At 39.9% G+C, this 25484-nt stretch overlaps 1 protein-coding gene across 2 annotated transcripts; it reads left to right on the top strand.

Moving 5' to 3' along the window:
• The first annotated feature begins 443 nt into the window (after window positions 1–443).
• On the top strand, window positions 444–25158 carry LOC134870424 (signal transducer and activator of transcription 5B-like). 2 transcript variants are annotated; one of them, XM_063892576.1, is made up of 19 exons: window positions 444–581; window positions 1885–2019; window positions 2616–2772; window positions 4015–4104; window positions 4301–4478; window positions 5273–5403; window positions 8104–8255; window positions 8834–8989; window positions 9684–9863; window positions 10691–10778; window positions 10989–11111; window positions 11837–11929; window positions 12030–12236; window positions 12418–12512; window positions 13266–13408; window positions 17850–18005; window positions 18167–18218; window positions 19474–19581; window positions 20494–25158. In XM_063892576.1, exons 2-19 carry the CDS (start codon window positions 1892–1894, stop codon window positions 20615–20617), a joined length of 2361 nt encoding a protein of 786 aa, XP_063748646.1. In that variant the 5' UTR covers window positions 444–581; window positions 1885–1891; the 3' UTR covers window positions 20618–25158. The 2 variants fall into 2 exon arrangements, with proteins under 2 accessions (XP_063748646.1, XP_063748647.1); XM_063892577.1 differs by having other exon boundaries at window positions 449–581; window positions 1796–2019.
• The last annotated feature ends 326 nt before the right edge of the window (window positions 25159–25484 follow it).

Genomic DNA, 25484 nt, shown 5'->3' with positions numbered 1-25484 from the left:
AAAATGATTTACACAATTATAAAATAATTAAAATATATATATCTATTACCTCTTTCTACTTTTTCTCATTTCATACGATTTTCAATTCGATTTTATTCTTTAAATATGTGTTATTTAATACTTTAACCTGTTGCCAACGCTCAGTCCTCATCACAGAGTCGGGGCTGTTAGCGGAAGTAGCTATCCGAGGTTAGCATAACTAGACAGGAAATAAATGCTTTCTGTACCTAAATTTAAACTTAAAACTAATAATTTAACCCACAAATTCCCCAAATCGCATTTTATTAACATATACTGTAATATAAATAGTAAACAACGACAACAAACTCACATATATCGCTGACGAATAAATTGATATTAGAGATAGGGTGTTTTTGCTTTTATTTTGAAATGTTCATTCGGAAGCTGCGTTTGACATTCACTTTAACTTGATGCAGGTCAACAACAGCTGCTTTTGCCAGTAGTTGGCGATGTGACATGTACGTCAACCAACCTGTGTGAGGTTTAAAAGTTGTGTGAGTGTGCGCTATCCGTTGTTTATCCATGGTGTTGCTGTGAGGTGTACTGCACACTCTGAAAAGGTAAGTTGAAGACCTAACTACATGTTCCCTTACTCAAAACTCACGGGAGAGAAGTTGTGTTTTGTGTCTGTATCGTTACTTCTGCAGTGAGCTTTCCTACTATGCTAGCTGGTGGAATAGCTTACCTTCGCTAGCTAGCTAACGTTAGACTGTCTTGTTCCAAAAAACAAACTTAACGTAAAGTCACCTACTTCCCACTCGGCATGTGTCAACATCTATTTAGCAATAATCGCCATTTGCAAGTTTGCTGCTTAGATTGGTTGCCAACGAATCAATCCCAATGTACAGGAGTGTTAGCATGCTAAGCTATGTCAAAAACTTTTGGGAGTGCAGCTTGAGAATGGGACTGTGTAATAAATGCGTTACTGCTCTCCTTTTAATATGACTTTTTTCAACTAAATGACATGCTTAGTGAGGATTCTTTGCCATATTTATCATACAATTTCACAAACCAAGCTATTTCTTTATGTATCTTAAATGTAGTTTTACTTTTATGCCAAATGACAGTTGGCATAACTTTACCGGTAGTAAGGAGGTGGAGCAACCCCTTGCTCAATTACCTACTGATACAGATAATGGTGAAACTAACATGTAAGGTTAAAATTCTATGCTTAGTAATAAGCTGAGAATTGACGTGTCTGAATGTAGGTTGGTTTGTTTTAGCTATTGTATTACTGTGACACATGATTCAGGTGCAGCTTTTAAAAGCGGTTTGTGCGCAGGGTGTGTTTTTACACTTTATCTTAAGTCATCTACATGGGAAACGTCCAGCATTCAATACATTGGTTTGTGTTATTTACTGATTCCCTGTTCCCTATTCAAAGTCATTATTTTAAATGAGAAATGCTATCTCTGAATGTATTTTGCACATTTCCTATATCCCCCAAATCAGCACAGCCTCCATTTAAAAATATAATATATTGCAGTTGTCATATATTCATTTTACTGCATTTTTTGGGTTTCTTTTGCCTTGTTATACTTGATGTAAATTCATGTCGTTATTATTTTTTTTAATGTTAAATTCTTTTTGTTTTTTAAATATTTTTTCTTTTTACATCAATATATCTTACTACTTGTTTTCTCATGTTGTTTATGTTTCAGCCACCGCACACCAAAGCAAATTCCTTGCATGATTCAGATTTTTAAAAACATTTTGATGACTATTTCTTGAACTCCTCTTCCTTCCTCATCAACTTCTCTTGACTATCCTTAAGTCTTCTCGCTCTAACCATCTTCCTTGTTCCTCCCTGTCTCCCTCCTCCTTTCCCTGGCCTCTTCTTTGGCTCTCTCCCTGCTTCCACAGGAGCACCATGGCGATGTGGATCCAGGCCCAGCAGCTGCAGGGTGAGGCGCTGCATCAGATGCAGGCGCTGTACGGCCAGCACTTTCCCATCGAGGTGCGACACTACCTGGCCCAGTGGATAGAATGCCAGCTCTGGTATGTAATAGACTTTGATCTTTGCTTTTATTCAGATTTCATATAAACAATATCGTTCTTTCTTCAGACTGGAGCTACATGTTGCTGGATTTGTAATAAACATTACATCCATAATATATTACAATTTAAGATTCAATAGCTGCAGAATAGTTTTGGCATAGAAAATCTGTAGTCCCATGCTCCTCCAATAATGCAACATATAATATACTTAACATAAAAGAAATTGCAAGCAGAAATGGGGAAAAAAATGGCAAGAGAATGATGCAAGTGACAGCTAATGGTGCAAGTTTAACACAATCACCATATAACATATAATCTGGTATGATAGAAAAAAACCTTTAATGACTGCACTTAAAATACAATTTTATTAATAACAATGTCTTCATAGGTACATTTGGGAACCACCAAATGCAGCTTCACTGCTGTCCTTTGGTAGTATTTAGCACATGTTCTTGCCATACACACAAGAATATGTATGTGTGTACAGCAATATTCATGAGGTTTTACATTGACCATTAATGGTTAGCACATTTGTAATTTGATTGTAATTTATGTATAAGTGAGATTTGGAAATATCTAAAAATGTCATACTACAGGGATTCAGTAGAGTTGGACAACCCAGTAGAGGAAGCCAAAGCCAAGCGTCTGCTGGACAACCTGGTGACTGAGCTGCAGAGGAAAGCCCAGCTGCAGGGAGGAGAGGACGGCTTCCTGCTCAAGATCAAGCTGGGCCACTACGCCAACCAGCTCAAGGTACCCTGAACCTTTGTTTTACCCCTCACTAGGTCATGTGAAACACTTTGGTGCTATTAACACAAAAGCTGAACTGTTATACAATCAACTGGTTAGGGTTAGGGTTACGGCTATGGTTAGAGTCTGTCAAACCATCTGTAGCCTGGTTTCTAAACAAGGGGACATTGTAGTGTGGTCAGAAGTTGGTGCCCTTGGTTGTAAGCCATATTTAAACAGGTTAGAAAAAGTAGAGGTTACAAACTGGAAACAAAAAAAGTCACCTTGGCTATCTCACCCATCTAAGGGAGAATAAAATGTATATATTTTTTAATTGAGCAAGTTTTAATTGTCCTTTCATATCTACTAGTATTAGCCATGATTGTAATTTTACAGAACATATATCAATGTCATTATTTGATTTGTGTTTCATTGTTTTGAGATACCACACAAAAAGGCAGACCTCTCAGAAGCAGGTCAGCGTTAGATGTCCAGGGTTTCCCACATAGACTTTACCTGGGCGGCCGCCAAAGTATATTTCGCGACCCATTTAGTTTTTAGTTTTTTTGTTCCGTCCGCGAGCACGACACCATCCGCGATCGATTAACTAGTGGACAGTGATCTCCTCGCTCTACGCCTCCTGTACCTGTTCGCTCTGCTATCGTGTGAAGGGTCTGCTAACAAGCGACAAAACAGAAAGGGAGACCTTACGAGAAAAAGAGAAGAGGACGTTGGAATTACCTCAGAAGACGCGGACAATTAAAAGGTGCCCGGTCATCTGCACCCCCCCTAAAGTATATTTCAGATCTGTGGGAAACACTGGTGTCAGGTTAGGTTAGATCAGCTGTCCTTAAAAAGTCGCCATGTGATGCTGAATAATGAAAGTGATGACCTGGCCTGACTTGTTATTCGAAAACTGGTGACCTACATTAGTTCAAAATCAGTATAATGTTGGGGATATGAGAGTGGTTAAGAGAAATGCATGACAGGCTGGTCCAATGTCAAGCTATTTCTTAGCCTGTAAGTTGTTTGGAACCTCTGCTTTAGGTAATAATGAATTAACGCAATGAAACATGTTTTCAAACTGGATCGCATTAAAGGTTATCAAGAAAGAATTCAGAGCCTTCACATATTAGCAAACAATTGAAAGAGCCATAGAAGTGAGCAGGACAGAGAGGACACTGGCTCTAAATTGTTGGTATGGTATTTGATTTAACTAATCTTATTAACCTGCAGTGTGTGTGTGCGTGTGTGTGTGTGTTGCAGAGCACTTATGACCGCTGTCCTCTGGAGCTTGTGCGCTGCATCAAACACATTCTACACTCAGAGCAGAGACTGGTTCAAGAAGCTACAAATGTAAGTGTTAAAGGGATAGATCATGTGTGTTGTCATTAGCAGAAATCCTTTGAACTCACAGAACATTCTTTGAGTTACGGCTGGGTTAAGAGTAGCGTCTGGGAAAGTATATCTATGAACAGTAGATGTACAAGAGTCATGATATCGGTAGAAGCAAACAGAAAACATCTGCACTTTTTAAATGTTATGTGGATAGGCCAGCTGCGGGGCAGGGGGGCAGGCCATGGACAGCCTGTCGCAGCGCCACCAGCAGATCAACCAGTCCTTCGAGGAGCTGCGCCTGGCCACGCAAGAGACGGAGAACGAGCTCAGAAAGCTGCAGCACAGCCAGGAGTACTTCATCATCCAGTACCAGGAGAACATGCGCATCCAGGGTGAGGCTGAGGGACACACACACTCACACTCACACACACACGCGAGAGAGAGAGAGACGTGTTAAGATCAAATACAACTATAAGAACGTATAACTTTTGTTTTCGAATAAGTTTAATGCAAAGTTATATACGTTAAAAAAAAAACTACACATAAACGTATAAGACAACACTAAAATATATCATTAAATACAAAATAAATGGACTCGCATAAATAAAGTTAGAATGACATACAAATAATGGTAATGATACAAAAAGAATAAATCAATAAAAAAAAGATGAGCTAAAATTAGTAACAAATATATAGAAACGAAAATAGGTAAATACAATTAATATTTTAAGATGAAGATTACTTTTCCTTGCTGTTTAATTTTTTTTAATACAATTTGCATAATAATGTACCTGATAGTAATAAAGGCCTCCCGAGATTCAAGATTAACAAGCTCCAAAACAAAAACAATAAAATATTATTTTAAGTTTAAAGGTAGGAATCCAACAAAGTCACAGACAGGTGTCAGAAGAACAACATGATACCAAAAATAAAAGATAAATAAGAAAATGTCTCACACGTACATACACAGATCACAATAGTGTCTACCATAACATCCTTTTTCATTCATTCATGGAAAGTTCCATTCCATATTTTAACCCAGATTATTGACTACTCTTTTAGTTGGAAAATGCAGTTCAGCCCGGTCCTGATGAATAGATAACAATGTCAATTTCTTTTCCCAGGAGTGAGCAGTGTTTTTATGGTATGTATTGTTTGTAATGTCTCCTGCTTCTCGTCCTGTTAGCCCAGATCAGCAGCCTGTCCACGCTGCCTCCAGCTGAGCGTACCCAGAGAGAGACCGCCCTGCAGAGCAAGAGGGCCACTGTGGAGACCTGGCTCACCAGAGAGGCCAGCACACTACAGAAATACAGGCTTGTACGAAGACAACACTCAAACATGCACGCATGCACGCACGTCTCATGATCAGTCCTTCAGTTTTTTTTCAAACAACTTTTAATAATGTCGGAGATAATATTTTTTCCAAGATAACAAGGAAAGATTTGAGCACTCGTGATCGTAAGGTTTCCTGACAAACGTTTTAGCGTGTGTATTTGGACAAGGCTGGAGCAGATAGTGTCAGTGTGGGCTACAGGAGGATAATTATCTAGCCTGCCAAAGAATAAAAAAGCATATAAACCCAATCAGTAAAGGCTTTTTCCTCCTGGTTCTTTGTTGTTCTCGTCTTATTGCAGGTATATTCAATGTATTGCATAAATCAAATGACTGTTTTTCATTTATGTAACTTACTTAATGGTATATAAATTGGAAAGCCAGTTTCAAAATGGCTCTTTCTGAACATCCACAGTAAGAAAGATGGTGTCTGGTCTGTTTGTGCTCTTGTGCACGGGTAATGTTTGTGGCTTTTCTTCAGTAATCTGATTTGTGATTCTTCTGAATTTCTTGGTTTCTATTAGGGATGCACCGATTGCAAAAATGTCGGCCGATGCCGATAACGATGTTAAGCATAACAATTTTTGCCGATACCGATGGCCGATGTTTTACTATTTAAACTATAAGTGTTAATTTTGTCAACAAAAACTATGACGAAAAATGTTCAACAACCTTTTTTACATGACTAAGACGAGACGATGACGAGCTAAAATTAGATTTTTGATAATAAAAACTATGATGAAATCTATTTTTTTTTTTTCGTTGACGAGACGAGATTGGACTAAAGTGTTAATGGTGGACTGTCGGACATACAAAATGCAGGATATTTTATTTCCCCCTTCCAGCTTCGGGTTCAATAACCCACTTTGTCCAAATAAGGTACAAAGGCAAGCTCTTCTTTTGGAGGCCGTTGTATTTATTAAAACCTGTTACACATTTGCTTTTGTTGTTGCTGTTCAGCTCACTTCTCCAGACACACGCTCGCTCACTCTCGCTCGCTCTAGCATGCACACACACACACACACACACACACACACACACATGCAGCGCCACGCCCCTCTCTCTCTCTTAAAGGGATAGGCGCTCTGCCTCTGTATGACCCTTATAGCAGAACACCACATATTACACAAGTGTGACGAGAGTGAAATGTTGCTTTACGCATTTCAACACTTAGTACTGTCACCTTGATTCCAATTTCAGATACCTGTATTTGCCTATCTGAATTAGTTTATAGAGAGAAAAACATTTTGACAAAAAGTTGACTAAAATGTAATGATTTTTCATCGACTAAAACTGAACTAAAACGTTTTGAGTTGTCGTCGACTAAAACTATGAAGGATAAAAAGGACTAAAATGTGACTTAAACTAATAACCATTTTCGTCCAAGACTAAGACTAAGACTGAATCTAAAATAGCTGCCAAAATGAACACTGAACTGTAATGGTAGCACAATGCAGACTAAGGCAGCCTATCCCTTTAAGAGAGAGAGTGGGGGATACACATGTAAGTGCGAGAGAGAGGTTGGTGAGCCATAGTAAGTTTCTGGAAGTTAACGGGAGTAGCAGCAAGTATAACAAAGTCACAAATATAAACGAAGGCCTCCCAAGAACACTGAAGAATGGATTTAATTTACCGATCCTGCAGACACCCGGTACACGGCGTGCAGCAGCAGCTCCTCACAGAGGAGAGGAGATGCCCCCCCCCCCTCCCCTCCGAATGACTTTAAAGTTACGGCAGACCTACAGTCACTGTTCTAATCCTTTTAAAATGATGCCCTGACTTCAGATTTGGTCCGTCAGATTTAAAAACAACGACGCTAATGCGACTTCTCCCGGTCACGTAGCAAAACATAAACATCGGTGACTGCCATCGGTGATGTCACCTTATTTTACCGATGTGCCGATGGTGGTAAATAGGGCTAACATCGGCCGATGCCGATGTCTCACCGATGTATCGGTGCATCCCTAGTTTCTATAATCATCAATATATGTGTAAAGTCATCACTGCAGCAGAAGATTTTCATCTGAAATGTTACATCCGAGAACAGCAGGTCTAAAATCTGCTGCACATTCTTTAAGAAACAGAAGGATGGTGAGACATAAGTAAACTATAACATGTGATTGCAATAATATTTTTCAAGCAAATGAAACGATGCATAATTAAGTTACTTAAGTGGCTCTTAGTAAAGCAGCACACGTTTAACTGCAGTAGCAAGCGCCTGTTATTTTTTACTTTCTGATTCCCTGATGTATACATATTAATGGCTCACTGCAGCTCCAGTCAGTTGTAATAGGATTCAGTTCATTTTTTCCCCTTGAAGGTTTTTCAACGTTGATTCTTCTAAACTTCACTGGTTCATTTGGTTGAGGTGTTTACATTTGGCTAACCATTCCTCACATACAGACTTCCTATTGCTGGATGAGTGCACCCATGGTATTTAACTAGTCTTGAACCCATACTCTATTTAAGAAAAAACCCTTTAATTTGTGCTTCACTACTTTACACACATGTGCAACACCAGTTCCCACAAGACTTAACTGCAGGCGTGGTAAATATCCTCTTTTAAGTGTAAATGAATCAATTGTACACAGTGGAACAGTAAACAAATGTGCACAAACCCTGCTCATCTTATTTCTCTGTATTTCTTTTGTGTGAGTTAACATACCTAGTGTCCCATGTGTGCAGGACCTGTCAGAGCAGCACCAGAAGACACTGGCCCTGCTGAGGAAGCAGCAGACTCTGATCCTGGACGAGGAGCTGATCCAGTGGAAGAGGAGGCAACAGCTGGCCGGCAACGGGGGTCCTCATGAGGGGGGGCTGGACGTCCTCCAGTCCTGGTATAGACTGTTTTTTGTATAGAGTGGTGATCTTACAGAATGTTTTTAGCTATTGCATATTTATTTCTAATGTAGAGGACTATTTGAGTAGTTTGTCTTTCATTCAAGTTGTTGAATTTGATACGTTACAATACTTATAAGGGCATAAATCAGAATCAGAAATGCTTTTTATCTGTCCCACAGCTGGGAAATGTACATTGATATAGGCAAATTGTAAAGGGCAGATAAAGACAATATAAAATAGAATATTTCATCAAGAAGAGCCGAGCACATCATTAATAAAGTTAATAAAGGAAAAATCAAAGAAGTTCACATCCAAGGTAAAAAGATAAATAGCAGCATTCTAAATGTTAGTGAATAAATAAACATAATGCAGTAGCAGCCTGTTCTAAATACTTAAAAGTCAATATTGTAAGGTATCATTTTTCAACACTATTGTAACAGTATTAAGTTGTGTGAAAAAAGTAGCTGACTTTAATATCGAATTTAAAATATTGCGGAGTTAATATGCATAGAACAACCCTGCCTAATTTCCCCCACTTCCCCTATACCCTGCATCTTCTCTCCCTCTCCCCCAGGTGTGAGAAGCTGGCCGACCTGATCTGGCAGAACCGGCAGCAGATTCGACGCTGTGAACATCTCACCCAGCAGCTCCCTCTGCCGGGCCCCATGGAGGAGCTGCTGAGCAAACTGAACGCTGACATCACTGACATCATCTCCGCCTTGGTGACTAGGTGAGAAGTTTACCTAACCTCAGGGAAAAACACTAAGTACTGATGTGAAGGAGAAGTCATTAATACTTAAGGACAGACAGCTGGTATGATTAGCAGCAAATTAATTTTATTGGTACACTTATTTTGTTTACCCCTCTCACATTGGATTTACACAAAGAGGCAGTTATAAAGAGTTTGGTTATCACCTTTAATCAATGACTCAGCCTGTTCCGTATTTATACTGCTGCTTAGCCACAGAATTACTAAGCACAATTACTGCGTTTAATTTCACTTTTGAATTCATGTGCTTTCTCTCTCTCTCTCGTACAATATTCCCAAATGAATATGCAAATAATGACAATTACAACCTGCAGCTACTTACACAATTATAAAATATCGTTCTGTTTGAATATATTTTAAACAAAAGCAGACATAGTTTTCTTCACAAGGGAAACCATGTACTTTTTTGAATCTGAACAAATTCAACTCAAAACCTACCTGTACCACCCTTTCCATTTTTGTGAATGGGAAGTGAAAAAAAGAACCAGCGAATTATGGATTATTTTGCTGGAAATAAATGATAATATTAACATATAATAATCTTTTTAAAAAAAAGAAAAGAGATATCTATTCCTCTCAAACGTTATCGATAAGAACATCCCTGCCTTTGAGGAACTGTTCAGCCAATCATGTCGTTGTCCTCTCTTCTATTCAGCACCTTCATCATTGAGAAGCAGCCCCCCCAGGTGTTAAAGACTCAGACCAAGTTTGCAGCAACAGTGCGCCTCCTGGTGGGGGGGAAGCTCAACGTCCACATGAACCCTCCTCAGGTCAAAGCGGTCATCGTCAGCGAGCAGCAGGCCAAAGCTCTGCTGAAGAATGAGAGCACACACAGGTGAGGGCATAGGGTAGCATGCAGAGGAGGAAGGCACCGGTTAAACACATGGAGGATGCAGAGCTGAAATGATTCAATGCAGGTCTTTTATTTGATATGAGGAAGTTCATAGAGTGGTGTAATTATTATTTATGTTTGTAGGCTGACCCAAAAGTTGACATCCCAAGGGCTCCTTCGACAGAAAGCAATGTGATTTTTTTTTTTCTTGGATTTCGGTATATTGCAGAAAATAAGATCTGTGGTAAACCACAGTAAACCACAGTAAACCGTAGGATACCTACACATTTTGTTCAGCAGAATAATCTCCAAATATGAACACCACTTCATGATTTTTTAAGTGTAAATGCAAACGGCAAAAGTAAAATGCTAACGTTAGGCTATGAACAAACTACAGCACAGCATCAACACGGCTAAGCTAAAGGCGGCTAATGTTCTGAGTGATGACGTTAAGTATTCTGATTTATCTCGTTAGCAGACATTGTTTTTAAGACGCATAGAATCTTTGGACATCCACTAGTGGAGTGTTTACTGACATATTTTATGTTGTTGAGCAAAACGTGCACATCTCTTCAGCTTGTGTTTACCACAGATCCTGTTTCAAGCATCTAACCAAAAACAGGATCAAAAAACTGTTGACTTAGTGACGAGGGAACCAGAACTGGTACACTGCTAACTTATTCCTGGGCTGTTGGAATTATTAATGCACCACTCCTTAGGCAGTCACAAAATAAAATGTTTGACATGTGTAATCGCCATTTGTTGAAGGTTTTACCTCCTTCAGACAAGTTTTGTTCAATCCTTTCTAACAGCTTTCTTTGCCTTGGCAGTGAAAGCAGTGGAGAAATCCTCAACAACAACTGTGTGATGGAGTATCACCAGGCCACCGGCACCCTCAGTGCACACTTCAGAAATATGGTATGCTCTCCTATATAGTGTATGAACGACCTGGGCTGCACTATTTTGGGGGAAAAACGGCTAATTGCGGGGGGGGGGTTTTCTGATATTGCAATCGCGACAGTATTGCATATTGTGATCACGATAACATGTCAGTTGTTTGTGCTACCTTTTTAACCACTACCTTAAAAACACTGCGGCCAATTTCTGATTTGTCATGTCTCCGTACAGTCACTGAAGAGGATCAAGCGTTCAGATCGCCGCGGTGCAGAGTCGGTGACGGAGGAGAAATTCACGGTTCTGTTCGAATCCCAGTTCAGCGTCGGGGGCAACGAGCTGGTCTTCCATGTCAAAGTAATTGGATACGACATTTGACCCTTTATAACTTGTGAACAGCACTGGGTATCTTTCTAAGTAATGAAATGGTCAGCCTTCTTCACGGCTTCTGTCTATTTCAGAAGTCTTAAAAAAAAACCAATTACTTTAACTGTCTTTGTCTAAGACTTCTCAAAGCCCTGTATTTACAATTGAACATTTCATATTGATTAATGGTTATTGTAGGGATGCACATATGGTACATTTCTAAGCCGATGCCGACTCGTTTGTTTTTTCTCATTATTTAAAGTATGAACTGCCTTTCTGCCCTTCGGCCAACTAATTTCTGTCATAATCTATTAGCAGCTGTCTTTAAAAAAAAGAAGATAATACATATTTAATAGCATGATATTGCCTTTAATTCAATTTAATTGTTAAACATTTAATATTCAGAACAATCTTTTAGTTCATGCATTTATAAGGGCATAGAGGAATAATGATGAACAGAGACTGAGCCCAATTTTCGTGTCAACGGAGCAGATGAAAGATTTTTCTAACCCTTAACCTGCAACCTAAACATAAAAACCAAATATGAAAAATGCAAAGTCACATAGCCCTGCAAGACCGATGACCATCGTCTCATGCATCACTTCTACTCTTTAATCTTCAGTCTGTCTCTCTCTCTCTCTCTCTCTCTGTGTGTGTGTGTGTGTGTGTGTTTGTGTGTGTTTGTGTGTGTGTGTGTGTGTGTGTGTAACCTGCAGACCTTATCCCTGCCTGTGGTTGTGATTGTCCACGGGAGTCAGGACAACAACGCTACAGCTACCGTCCTTTGGGACAACGCCTTCGCTGAGCCGGTGAGTTGAATCTCATCCACTAATCAGAAGTTATTTTATACTGTATTTTCAACAAACAGATAAAACTAACAATGCATGTACCTCCATGTTTCCAACTCAGGGCAGGGTGCCATTCATCGTGCCGGACAAGGTGATGTGGCCCCAGCTGTGTGAGGCCCTAGATATGAAGTACAAGGCGGAAATGCACAGTGGGCGGGGCTTGTCGGAAGATAACATGGTCTTCCTGGCGCAGAAAGCTTTTACAAGCAGCAGCAACAACCCCGAGGACTTCCGGAACGTGAGCATATCCTGGGCCCAGTTCAACAGGGTGAGCATCTTCCTGCGTATCTCCCCATCTACCTACTGATAGTCTCATATGGCAACCTGTGTATGTATTGATAACACCTGATTACTGGTATATGAATAAAAAAGAAGCAGAAGTACACCTTCACACACCTGATTTGGCTTTGTGTGCCGGTAAACATACTGATGGTGTTTGTTTTGTACAGGAGAGCTTACCTGGACGCAACTTCACCTTCTGGCAGTGGTTTGATGGAGTTGTGGAGCTCATGAAGAAACATCTAAAGCCTCACTGGAATGATGGGTAATGACTAAGAGATGGTTTTATGTTGGTAGTTAAGACAGCAACTTATTATCAAAGTAATATGAACAAGTAGTATGGGAAAAATGTGTGAAGAGTAACAATTATTTCATAGTAAAGCTCCAGGGAACTTCTGGTGGTCCTCAAAAGATGTAATTTTTAAAAGCAGCTTTGTAAGGGCAGATTGTAAAGAAGCGGCTTTAACCCTTCAATGTTCTGTTAGAGATTGAGTCACTATATCTTATTTTATACTATAACTTAAAATATGTTGAATTTAAGTCAATCTAAATGAGCAGTCTAGTTCTTCGTTAAGGGCTGTTATGCTAAAAAAAGTCCACTAGGTATCGCTGTTTCTTAAAATAATATCGCTTCTCTAAAAACATGCTCTATCTAACAGCGTGTTTGTAATTTGAACAGTTTTTTCCTTTTAGCACTCAAGCTATTGTAATTACAATCAACTATTTGGATCTAAAAGAGAAGTATGCTCATTCATTGTTGTAGATATGATACATCTAATGCTATTCCTTTTATTTGTAGTGTGGTCTATTAAGTGTTTTAGATATAAAAAACTTGCTCAATTGTCATTTAAGTATTAAGGTTGTGATGCTAAGACCATTTTTCCTCTTTGAAGGAAATAAAATGAATAGTAAATGAAAAAAGCAATAGTTTGAACGATGCGATTTGATTATCCTTTGGTTAACACAATGGGTTCGCTTTGTTTTCTGGGTGTGTTTGCGTGTGTGTATGTGTCTATAGGGCCATCCTGGGCTTTGTTAACAAGCAGCAGGCACAGGACATGCTGCTTTCCAAACCCAACGGCACCTTCCTGCTGCGATTCAGCGACTCAGAGATTGGAGGCATCACCATCGCCTGGGTGGCTGAGAACCCCAACAAACAAGGTACCAAACTGCTCTGCTGTCATGCCCTCTACAATAAGTGTGAATCTCAATGAATCATTCATCAAAACAACATATAACTGAATGAAATGCATACGAAATGTTTCTCTACTGAAATGCAGCATTGATTTTCTGCACATGTTCATGCATGGGTTGTAACATTTGATCTCTGCAACATCATTATTTCACATCTTGATAAATACACTGATTAAAGTGGGCTGTATATATACAGTGGGGAGAACAAGTATTTGATACACTGCCGATTTTGCAGGTTTCCCTACTTACAAATCATGTAGAGGTCTGTAATTTTTATCATAGGTACTGTGAGTGATGGAATCTAAAACAAAAATCCAGAAAATCACATCGTATGATTTTTAAGTACCGCATTTTTCGGACTTCAAGGCGCACCTGAATATTAGCCGCACAAGCTAAAATTAGGGGAAATCCTGTTTTGTTCATACAGTAGCCGCACCGGACTAAAAGCCGCAGGTGTTTTAATGTTTAATTACCATATGTAAGAGAATATGCACAAAGTGGATTGTCAGGAAAGAGATGGCTGTTTGGGAATACATCCCTTTTATTAACATTTTGAAAAACAAGTTAACGGTACATATTTGCATAACTTTTTACGTACATGTACAAGTACCGGTAATTACAAGTACGAAACATGTACTGTGCTGTTCAAACGAGTAACAAATGTACTGTATAACAATAACCTACAGCACACCAGAAAAATATCATCGGCCTACCTTTTGGGCTAAGGTGCAGTAACACGGCTTTAACAAGAAGAAAAGACAGTCATTCATCGCCATCTTTGTCTTCTTCCTGCTCACTAAAACCACCAGAGTCCTCTTCTTCAATGTCGGAAACGAACAGGCTCAGGGTGGTTTCGTCATCCACTCTCCCAGTCTCTCCTTCGTTGTCGCTTTCAAAACCAAAGAACTCCTCGTTGTCAGTGTCGGAATCGAACACCCTCTGAAGGGCCGTGGCGGTGTCCTCCTTTTCATCACGCAGCAGTCCAGCCCTTCGAAATCCGTTGGTGATCGTGGATGTGTTGACACTTCTCCACGCTGTCAAGATCCACTGGCAGACTTGGGCAAAACTTGCTTTACGCATGCGACCAGTTTTGGTGAAGGATTTATCGCCGCTCGTCATCCACGCCTCCCACTGAACGCGTAGTGCTATTTTGAACGCACGATTCACACTGATGTCGAGTGGCTGCAGTTGCTTCGTTGTACCTCCAGGAATCACAGCTGGAATAGAGTTTGTGCTCTTAATGGCTGCTTTCACAGAATCTGTGATATGGGCCCTCATGCTGTCCAAAACGAGCAATGCTGTTTTTTGGCGAAAGAATCCTCCAGGTCGCTTCCCATAGCACTCTTGCAGCCACTCCTTCATTACGCTTGCCATCATCCACCCTTTCTTGTTAACTTTAACAGAGATGATGCCGCTCGGGATCTCTTCTCTTGGCATAGTTATCCACTTAAAAATCACCATTGGCGGAAGTTTTAACCCGGATGCTGTGCAGCCCAGAACACAAGTGAAATTCGTTCTCTCATGGCCAGTGGTTCTCACCGTGATGGATGATTCACCTTGCTTGTTAACAGTCCTAGTGAGAGGCAGGTCAAACGTCAAAGGCACTTCATCCACATTTATGATCTCGTCCGGTCCGATGGAATATTCGTTTATCTTTCTTAGTGTGAATTTGCGGAAGTTTGTTATTTTTTCCGCGTAGTCGGGAGGGAGTTGCTGACACACAGTCGTCCGCGCCCTGATGGACAGTCCTGTTCGTTTCATAAATCTGTGACACCAGGATGGTCCACCTCTGAAATTTTCTATCTTCATTTCGGTGGCGACTGTTTTGGCTTTCAGTCGGATCTGCACAGTTGAAACACCTCGCCCGTTTGCTCTCTGTGTGTTCACCCAGTTTTCAATAAAGTCTTCAAGTTTGGGCCATCTGCTTTTATTACCTCTGAAAGCTTTTTTCGTCTTTTTGGACTGAGCCAGTTCTTCACGCTGGCGTCTCCAACGTCTCACCATTGATTTGTTTATACCAAGGGTACGTGCAGCAGCTGTATTTCCCTCGTTGAGAACCAAATCGACTGCCTTTAATTTAAAAGCTGCATCATATGCATTTCTTTTGTTTGCCATAATGAGGGTGAATGAAAGCTTCCTTTGCTCCTGTAATACTCGTCTTGCTCTTGCTAATCTAGTCTCTTTTTCGCGCTAATTCGTATGGCACTACTTTGCCTGGCGGACGGACATGTGACCAACATACCACTCTTTTCCCCCGTGACTGTGTGTCTGATCACATGCCCTTCCGCCAGGCAAAGTTGTGCCGTACAACAGCAGAACAAAACAAAACAAAACCTCTTACGATATCACAAAAATCATGAAAAATCCATAGAAAAGACCGTAGAAAAAGTCCATAGAAAACCGGACTATAAGCCGCAGGGTTCAAAGCTGGTGCAAAAAGTAGCGGCTTATAGTCCGGAAATTACGGTAATTAATTTGCTGCATGACATAAGTATTTGATCACCTACCAACCAGTAAGAATTCCGGCTCTCACAGCCCTGTAGGTTTTTCTTTAAGAAGCCCTCTTGTTCTCCACTCATTACTGGTATTAACTGCACCTGTTTGAACTCGTTACCTGTATAAAAGAGACCTGTCCACACACTCAATCAAACAGACTCCAACCTCTCCACAATGGCCAAGACCAGAGAGCTGTGTGAGGACATCAGGGATAAAATTGTAGACCTGCACAAGGCTGGGATGGGCTACAGGACAATAGGCAAGCAGCTTGGTGAGAAGGCAACAACTGTTGGCGCAATTATTAGAAAATGGAAGAAGTTCAAGATGACGGTCAATCTCCCTCGGTCTGGGGCTCCATGCAAGATCTCACCTCGTGGGGCATCAATGATCATGAGGAAGGTGAGGGATCAGCCCAGAACTAAATGGCAGGACCTGGTCAATTACCTGAAGAGAGCTGGGACCACAGTCTGAAGGAAAACCATTAGTAACACACTACGCCGTCATGGATTAAAATCCTGCAGCGCACGCAAGGTCCCCCTGCTCAAGCCAGCGTATGTCCTGGCCCGTCTGAAGTTTGCCAATGACTATCTGGATGATCCAGAGGAGGAATGGAAGAAGGTCATGTGGTCTGATGAGACAAAAATAGAGCTTTTTGGTCTAAACTCCACTCGCCGTGTTTGGAGGAAGAACAAGGATGAGTACAACCCCAAGAACACCATCCCAACCGTGAAGCATGGAGGTGGAAACATCATTCTTTGGGGATGCTTTTCTGCAAAGGGGACAGGACGACTGCACCGTATTGAGGGTCGTTGTCCACAACTAAGGAGCGGCTCCGTAAGAGGCATCTCAAGGTCCTGGAGTGGCCAGCCAGTCTCCAGACCTGAACCCAATAGAAAATCTTTGGATGGAGCTGAAAGTCCGTATTGCCCAGTGACAGCCCCGAAACCTGAAGGATCTGGAGAAGATCTGTAGGGAGGAGTGGGCCAAAATCCCTGCTGCAGTGTGTGCAAACCTGGTCTAGAATTACAGGAAACGTCTGCTCTCTGTAATTGCAAACAAAGGTTTCTGTACCAAATATTAAGTTCTGTTTTTCTGATGTATCAAATACTTATGTCATGCAATAAAATGCAAATGAATTACTTTAAATCATACAATGTGATTTTCTTAGATTCCGTCTCTCACAGTTGAAGAGTACCTATGATAAAAATTATAGACTTCTACATGCTTTGTAAGTGGGAAAACCTGCAAAATCGGCAGTGTATCAAATACTCCCCACTGTATGTGAGGTTTCACTCGGAATTGACGTACTCCTTGGGGTGTCAGTAAGAACACACCAGAGTCCCTGTAGAGGTTATTCTCCTTTACTTGTATCAACAACAAGAACAGAAGTACATCCTTGGAGCAGGTGTAGTGTATGTATGCTCTATAACAGAGAAAATACAGACAGGTTGTAATAAAACCATTACAAATATTAACGTGACATTACTTGCACAGATAGCTCCTTTGATAATATAACATATTAGTTTGTCATCTAAACACTAAAGAATGTTAAAATTGTCCGACATGAAGAGAAAGGTATAGCTAACATTAGCTTCGGTAGCTCAGCTCAGCTCACTATCACAATAACAAATAACTTTCCAACCAACCGACTAACTGACTAACTAACTCTTAAACAGCTTAAATGGCTTGAAAGCCTCAATCATTTTCAGTCCAATGTGAGTAACAGTCACTTAATATTGGTCATCGACACACATACTAAGCTGCAACAACGTCTTCTGACATGGCTCTCTTCTCCTAAATCTGGCTGCGCAGCTTAATGATTGTAACTGTAGTTGCGCGTGCCGCCAACAGAGAACGCTGTACTGACAGTATAGCCTTTCCAACAGATTGTAACTCTTCTGTATTCCACTAGGTGAGAGGCTGGTCTGGAATCTGTTGCCTTATACAACAAAGGACTTTTCCATCCGTTCCCTGGCGGACCGCATCAGTGACCTAAACCATCTGATGTTTCTGTACCCGGACCGGCCTAAAGACGAGGTCTTCGCCAAGTACTACACCCCTCCTCTCTGTAAGTACCAGAAATTCTCTTTTTTTATTCACATGAACACATCACCGCTATGAGCCATATTCATCTGCAAATCAAAGGTAAATCGAAATGAGAAAAAAGTGAAATTCTTCATTTTTATATAACTAAATGGAGGCTTTCTTTTTTTCGTGTTTCTCTTGCAGCAAAAGCAGTGGATGGATACGTAAAACCGCAGATCAAACAAGTTGTGCCAGAGTAAGTTGTGTTTTTTCTCTTTTGTTTAACCTCCATGGGAAACCTAAATCACTTCAAACGGCCAAAAGGAATAAGAAGCAGGTTACTCAAGTTAGGTGTACACATGGTATTTGAATCCCAAAAGATGCAGCCCTCCTCTATCAAAATGAAAATGAGAACGGTTCAAATATCTTTCCTGTAGTTTTGCCGCTTCTTCTTGGGTTTCTGAGCGAGTCTATGCATGGGTTTATGGTGGTAACAATACAGTCATAAGCAAAATCGGTTATGTCCTCAATAAAATGAAAGCTCCATTAAATTGTATCTGCCCCAGGTCAAAGCACCACTGAGCTTCCTCCGGCCCTCAACAGCGCACACACAGAGCGTGAAGTAAATCCATACACATGTTGGCAAGATAATCGAAACTCCGACACACACACAAAGACAGACGTAATACAGTCTTGATCGACACTAGCTAGCCATTCAGGAATTAATTTGTAGTTACAGTATTAACCCATTTAAGCCGGGAAAGCGTTGCTGCATTTCTACCACTAAAACCGGGAGCGCTGTTGCGTCATTCTACCATTGAAGCCGGGAAAGCGGATACGTCGTTTTCTGGTACAAGAGCTCTGTGGTATATTTTTGCATTAATTATCGGCCTCTTAGCCCAATGAAATGCATCAGAATATACACGTGGCATTGTTTGGATTTTTTTCTAACAATCATGGCCGACTTAGACTACCGCGGAGGGAATTCTGAAGTTAGTGAAGGTACTGACATTGACGATCTGCACAGCGCTGATGACATTATTGCTGACTACTTTGAACCCGTCCAACCAATTGACTGGGATTTATGGTTAACATATGTTTGAAGACGGTGACGATGATGACCATGAGTTTGAAGGTTTTGAAACCCGAGTGGAGGACGGAGAATTACTACTCTAATCCACAGAGTTTTTTCAACCGCACCCCAGGAGTGAAAGTCGATTTACCTGCAGAGGCCACTCATGAAAGCCACAGATGTAAACTCTCAAATACTTTTTGAATTTTGTTTCTATCTGCTACAGAGGCTGAGAAATCAATTATTTAGTAGGCGTTGACACAATTGCTGAATTTTCAGAAACACTTCAGGTTTTAGGGGGTTCTTCTAAAATCGCCCATAGGTTTTACAGGCATTTTTCCCAGGCGTTTTAGGCCTAAATGGGTTAATTACTAAAAGATGTTTCAGTCAGTTCCCCTGGTGCAGACACGTGATCATGTTTGTTTTATGTCTCTGTTAGATTCACCACCCCGAAATCTGAACCCAGTGGAGGGACTCCTTCGTTCATGGACCAAACAGCTTCTCCGTCCGTCAGCCACCCCAGCAGCTTTGGAGTCTACCCTTCGATGTAAGCACACTCATTTACATTTGGTTCGTAAGACAACACCCTGTAACCTGAAAGGGAGCTTTTTTTCTTCATTAAGAGTACTTTTCATACTCAAAGATGATAAAGTGTACATATCCTTACTGGAGTAAAATTCCCAGTGCTTGTACTTGTTGGCAGTTTATTTTGTTTTGCAATGGAATTGCATCACCTACTTAAAGTGATTTTAATCAATAAACAATACATGACAGCGTCTTCCCTCAGCTTTCCTGAGCTTAAGTGAGTTTCAGCTTATTGTTCAGCTGTCCGGCTTTAACTTCACTGTTTTTTGGGGTCACTTAATGCTGTCATACAGTTGTTTTCGGCAGCAGCTGGTTGCTGTTTTCAGAGAAAATGCCAGGAAACAGCAGACAGACACAGTAAGGAAAATGCTGGTGACATATTTAGCAGCTAATGAGCAATATATTTTCCTCAGAAGATGGTGGAGACCAAAACTGAGTGAAAAGTTAGATGATAGATGTGAGTAGTGCATGCTAATGTTGCTCTCTAACTGCTGGACGTGTACATTAGCGTTAGGATTGTTTGTTAACAGGTTCACAATATAAAAGATGACAATAAGTTGTATATTTATTATATTATAGCTTACATTCAGTCCATGACTAGTCAGTCCACCAAATCTTTGTATGTGGCTGTGTGTATATACATGTGTGTTTATATATACATATACATGCATTGAAAATCCCATTCTTAACCATTTCTGTAAAGATAGAGACCTATTTGATTCTGTTGCGTTGTCTGGGTTTCGTTTTAAGTGTTTGACTAATTACTTACAATTAGTTCTACCTGATAATTGCGAAATACACTGTAGAAAATCCAACTGTCCAATGAACCTCCTTCATGAAAATGTGGCCTGCGTCTCTGCTGTCGTCCTGTCAGGAGTGACACCATGTTGGATGCAGAGGGAGACTTCGACCTGGAGGACACCATGGACGTGGCGCGCCATGTGGAGGAGTTGCTCCGCAGGCCAATGGCCAACCAGTGGAGCAGTCAGCAGTCCTGAACCTGCCCACACCTTCAGGTCTTCTCCATCTTATCTTACAGAAACTCCCGTAACTGCAGCCACAGCGAAGCTTCTCCTGTGTTCATCAGCTGCTCTGGCAGATCCACATCACAGTCATTTTCAGTTTCAGCTCCCCACAGGGGGGTGAGAACAGGTCTGGTCATATATCTGTCCACATGCTTAAGTGTCACTGTCGAGAAAGAAAACCTACCATCACAAATCAATGTTACTGACATTCGATGGTCTTAATGTCCTCTCCCACTTACCGTAGTTTCTCAGGGTTAATGTGTTTTTCCGGTCTGGATTTATTCAACATTAAATACAGTTAGTCTTACGTAAGCTTTGCATTCATATGTGCCTGATTAGCTCTTTGCTGGCAAAAGGAGAAGTCCGCTTACAAAGGTACAGCAGTCATACCAGCTTTTTTTATTCTGAAGGTTTGTTTCATCTACACAGTTAACATTGGTGACAAAATGCTGAAACCTTTTACTTCTTCTCCATTACTGGGATTGATTGTTTATCAGTATTCAGTCAATCCAGAAAATACATAAAGTAAGACTATGTCACTTTTGTTGAATCTCAACCTCTGTGACCAAAAGTATTTACAGGATGATGGCTAATTTAATCTAGTATAAAGACGTGCTCATAAAGGGAGCTGGCTTACAGTGAGATGAATAGCAGAACCAACCAATGTGTCTCCTAGTGAGGTTACTATGTCATTAGCTTTGTTGTGTCTTGGACATTGAGACAAGTTTAACATGTGTTGTCAGAAACTAAATGAGATTTAAGTTTGAACCCAGATGCTGATGTATAAAGAGAACTGGATGCAGAGTAAGAGACGGGGCGGTTATTACTATAAAAGTTGCTCAGTGGCGCATATAGCCAAATTGGTATGCGTGCAAAAATATATTTTTTTAGTGGGATGTTTATTTTCCTCCACACATCACTTTCCCTATGCAAGTTTCTAGTGAAAAGTATTTTAAGGCCGAAGTACATCAAATTAGGTCTGGCCAACATGAAAATTGCCCATAAAGCAGTTTCTGCTGATAGATTAGCCCTTCATGTGCGCTGAAACCTGCAGCGCACATGAAGTTTACCTTCTTAACCGCCTGTAGCACTAATGTTTCAATACCTGGGTCACCGTTTTGTTTGTTGTCTTGCACATGCATGAGCGCGCCACTGACGCAAGGACACCACACTATCAACGTTGCACGCTATTAAACTGAACCAGGAAAAGCACTTGACAACAACATGAAGCATGCGTGCTAGCATGTAAACATTATTATAAACAATCCAAGTTTCAATATTTTAAAATACATATTTTATGAGGAAATAGATTGAACAAAAAGTTAGCTTTCAAATATTCGCACATTGTGTTATCGATGAGTTACGCTGAATGTAAAAAAAACGTATTAACAGTTCACACTGATGCATCATTTTGTGACAACCAACTGATACTGTTTCAGTTCTGAAATGTTTTCGAAGCATTTGGAGGAATAAATTAAGAGTTAATCTGTAAAATCGTATCTGAAACCATCCCCACCATTTTTCACAGCAATCTGGCCGAACCTGTTGTTAGCCTCAGCTAAGCTAGGCAGATGCTAAATGACACAGCAGCAGATCTATGGAGTTTCATTTGACTTTCACTTTTGTAGTAAAAACCCCAATATGTCTTTGTAACATGCTAAGGCATGGTATTACAATAGTACAGGTCGAGAAAGATCAGCCAACACATTTGGTAGTGTGAGGTACACAGCAATATTTATCTAAGGTTTGCTAACATTAGCGTACATTAGCTAATGGTCAAGGGGCAGTTTATTACTTATGAGTTCAACTTCCCGTCAGAGAAAGATTTGTTTAATGAGTTCTAAGTAGTCTGGTTTCAAAATATCTTTTGGTGCTTTTTGTATAATATTTTATGTTGCAGCCATTTTTTTAGTTTCCTGCACTATACCTTAAAGCAAAATGTTTTATTTATCATATAGGCCATCATTTCTTATAAAGTCAATATGGGCTTGATGATTCAAGAACATCACACACAAGTCATATATTTTTACTTTTGTCAGATTAAGTTTAAATACAATGGATGGTATAATATGATCATTTAGAGGGATATTTATTGATTACAATTTCTACATAAAACAATATCCATGAGAATATACTTGGGGTTTACCAAATTAGAATTACATTTACCAACGTCAAATTAGTTACATTTTACTGTGCCTGTTGAGTTAATCCTTGTTGCCTTGGTCAATGTTTATCCCACATTTACATTTTAAATCTGGAGATATGGAAAGGAACCCCAACAATCACCAGTAAACTCTTAATTGCCATTTGTTTACCTAAAGTACTTTAGAAAGTACTGATTCATTGTTTTTATGGTGTACCACAGTGTTTTATTATTTTCCTTTTAATGTAGTTTGCAGAACTGTGTGAGAGAGAGAGAGAGAGAGAGAGAGAGAGATGGATAATTGTTTTTAAAGTGGTGAAATCAATTATTGCACAATGCCATCCTGTGGCCTTTCCCTCCCCGTCACTTGGGTTATTTTCTCTGACTTTACCAAGCTCCTCTTAGAGCCACAGAACACTTAATACTGTCCTCACAGTGGCACAGAGTAAAATACACTGATGTGGTGATGCATGCACTCACACATTGCTTAATAAACAGATGGTTACTAGTTGTGGAAAATATTTGGAGCAGTTCTCAGTCAAGTTGCATTCCTTGCAACATTAACACCTCCTTCTTAAAAGGCCTGGGGGTTTGGTAGTGTTAAAGTAGCATCATTTGTTCTTTAAAGCTTATATCAGATTAATAGAATGCTCTAACACCTGCCCTCATATTTGCGCTGCACATAAATAATTAGCCAATCATAGCAGAGTATTTTTCTGAAAACTGAGTTTTTTTAATGATGTATCATTAATATGTGATGCTGTGCAGGTCATGGGATGTTAGTGTTATAACAATCAAAGAGGATTTATATAACGGCTTACATACTTGCATTTGTTTTAGCAGCTGAAGCTACTACAGAATGCAGGATATTGAACTGTAGTGAGTTTGCTTAGATAATTATCTCCCCAGCTATATTCAGATTATTTTTTTTTGCATCTTCTGGTTCGAAAACATTCAAGACCAACCCTTGTTTTTTAGTCAACATTTACATTGATGAGGAATGTGGATAGTTTCATTAACCTTCTCTCTCGGATTTTGGCCCCAATATCTTTTCTACTAAAGGATCTCTTTGATATAGCTCAGTTTTTGCCCTAGAAACAGTGGATGTCCCTCCTGAATAGTTAGTCAGAGCCATGTTCATTTGAAATGCTTCTTGTTTTGGAAGCCAGGAGTAGTGTTTATAGGACTGCTCTCTCACTGTACATAATTCATTATCAATCATGATGTAACAGAATAAATTGAAGTGACCTTCGTGATGTTTTACTCCTCTTATGCACTCAGCTTAACATTTGTGTTAACCCAAAGTAAGCTTGTCATTTAAGCTGAGCCTATACTTGACTAAAAAAACTGTAAATGTTCAACAATAGATTACTTAATAAAATATTAGAATCAGTTAGTGGGTACATTGAAATGGCTCAAACAAAAATGACAACATGCTATATTGATTTGTGAAGTCTCAATGTGACAGTTTCAATGAATGTTTATGACATGGAGAATCTTAAACAAATTCCATGTATGAAGATATGTTGTGAAATGTTACCTTGAGGTGTGTGCTGTCTTACAGCTTTTTCATCTGTCAGTGGATTCATTTTGGAGAATGCTCATACCTCATACTGTGTAATAGTTCTCTAATATGTGTTATGTAGCCTGACAGCTCCTGATAGTGCCTGAGTACAATCATTGTGCAGGTCTGCACCCTCATGGTAGATAAATTAATGCTCTGCATATAAATCTATTTCTAAAACATTACTGCAGTAAAAGCTTTTAGTTTGGAAATACTAGGCTCTGTACTTCTGTCTGTGCCTTGTGGATTGTTAAGGGACAGCACTGTCCGTACAGGACATTTTAAAGCCATTGCCATTACCGCTGCACTGCTAACAGCCTTAACTAAGGAATGTCTAATCCCTTTGAGAAAACAAAACTCACCCAGAATGGAAGTCAACATCATAAACCTCAAGAAAACTCACTGTGAAATAAGTGTAGAGAAGTCCAAATCAACCAAATAATACCTGATGACTCGAGCGTAGATACCTTTCTGCATCTTATGCTTTTTTCTTAATAGGTGAATAAAACACAAACCTTGATGGTGTTCTAACTCGGCAAAAGCGAACAAGCACTTTGATGTTTACACCAGCAGTTATTTTATGTGTTTGTGCTCAAACAGTTCTTATCCTGCTTGTCTTTAAATCAATTTAATTTATGTTTGTCCTCAGTGTAATTTACTTTTCTAGCTCGGTGTGTTTGCTTGCTCATGTGCAACCTGTTGCCTGTTTGGTTACTTTGTATTTACATCCTTTATTGTGCCACTTTCTGCTGGAAGTTTTATGTCGGGATTGGAGATTTGAAAATAAAAGGTTTTTTTTATAATGAATCATATCCCACTGTGGTTTGTTGAACCAGGTACTGAATTGTTGAGATTCTACATGTGTTGCTACATTAGACATATACTACACATTTAGCCACTTATTCTGAATGTTTTATTAATATTTATAGTTATTATGTCAAGCTTGGAGCTAGTAACTTAAGCTGTTGGAATAAATGTAAAGAAGTTCATTAAAACTCTATTTCAATATTGGAGGTAGGTTACTGCTTTCCATAACAGGTTAACCATTCACATCGCCCATGTAGAAATACTACAGGTGTATGACCTCATAAATATTTGTATGTGGTTGTTTGATCAGTAGCTGTTGCACACAG

This window comes from Eleginops maclovinus, chromosome 10 (genome assembly GCF_036324505.1).
Source record: "Eleginops maclovinus isolate JMC-PN-2008 ecotype Puerto Natales chromosome 10, JC_Emac_rtc_rv5, whole genome shotgun sequence".
NCBI lineage: Eukaryota > Metazoa > Chordata > Actinopteri > Perciformes > Eleginopidae > Eleginops > Eleginops maclovinus.
The sequence above is the reverse complement of the archived record's forward strand: the minus strand, read 5'-3'. Positions and strand labels throughout refer to the sequence as shown.

Bases quoted from the DNA above. Each gene is read 5' to 3' on its own strand.
- LOC134870424 (XM_063892576.1), top strand. From the start codon at position 1,892: ATGGCGATGTGGATCCAGGCCCAGCAGCTGCAGGGTGAGGCGCTGCAT. The intron at 2,020-2,615 runs GTATGTAATAGA...GTCATACTACAG, and splicing joins TGGATAGAATGCCAGCTCTG to GGATTCAGTAGAGTTGGACA. The intron at 9,864-10,690 runs GTGAGGGCATAG...TTGCCTTGGCAG, and splicing joins AAGAATGAGAGCACACACAG to TGAAAGCAGTGGAGAAATCC.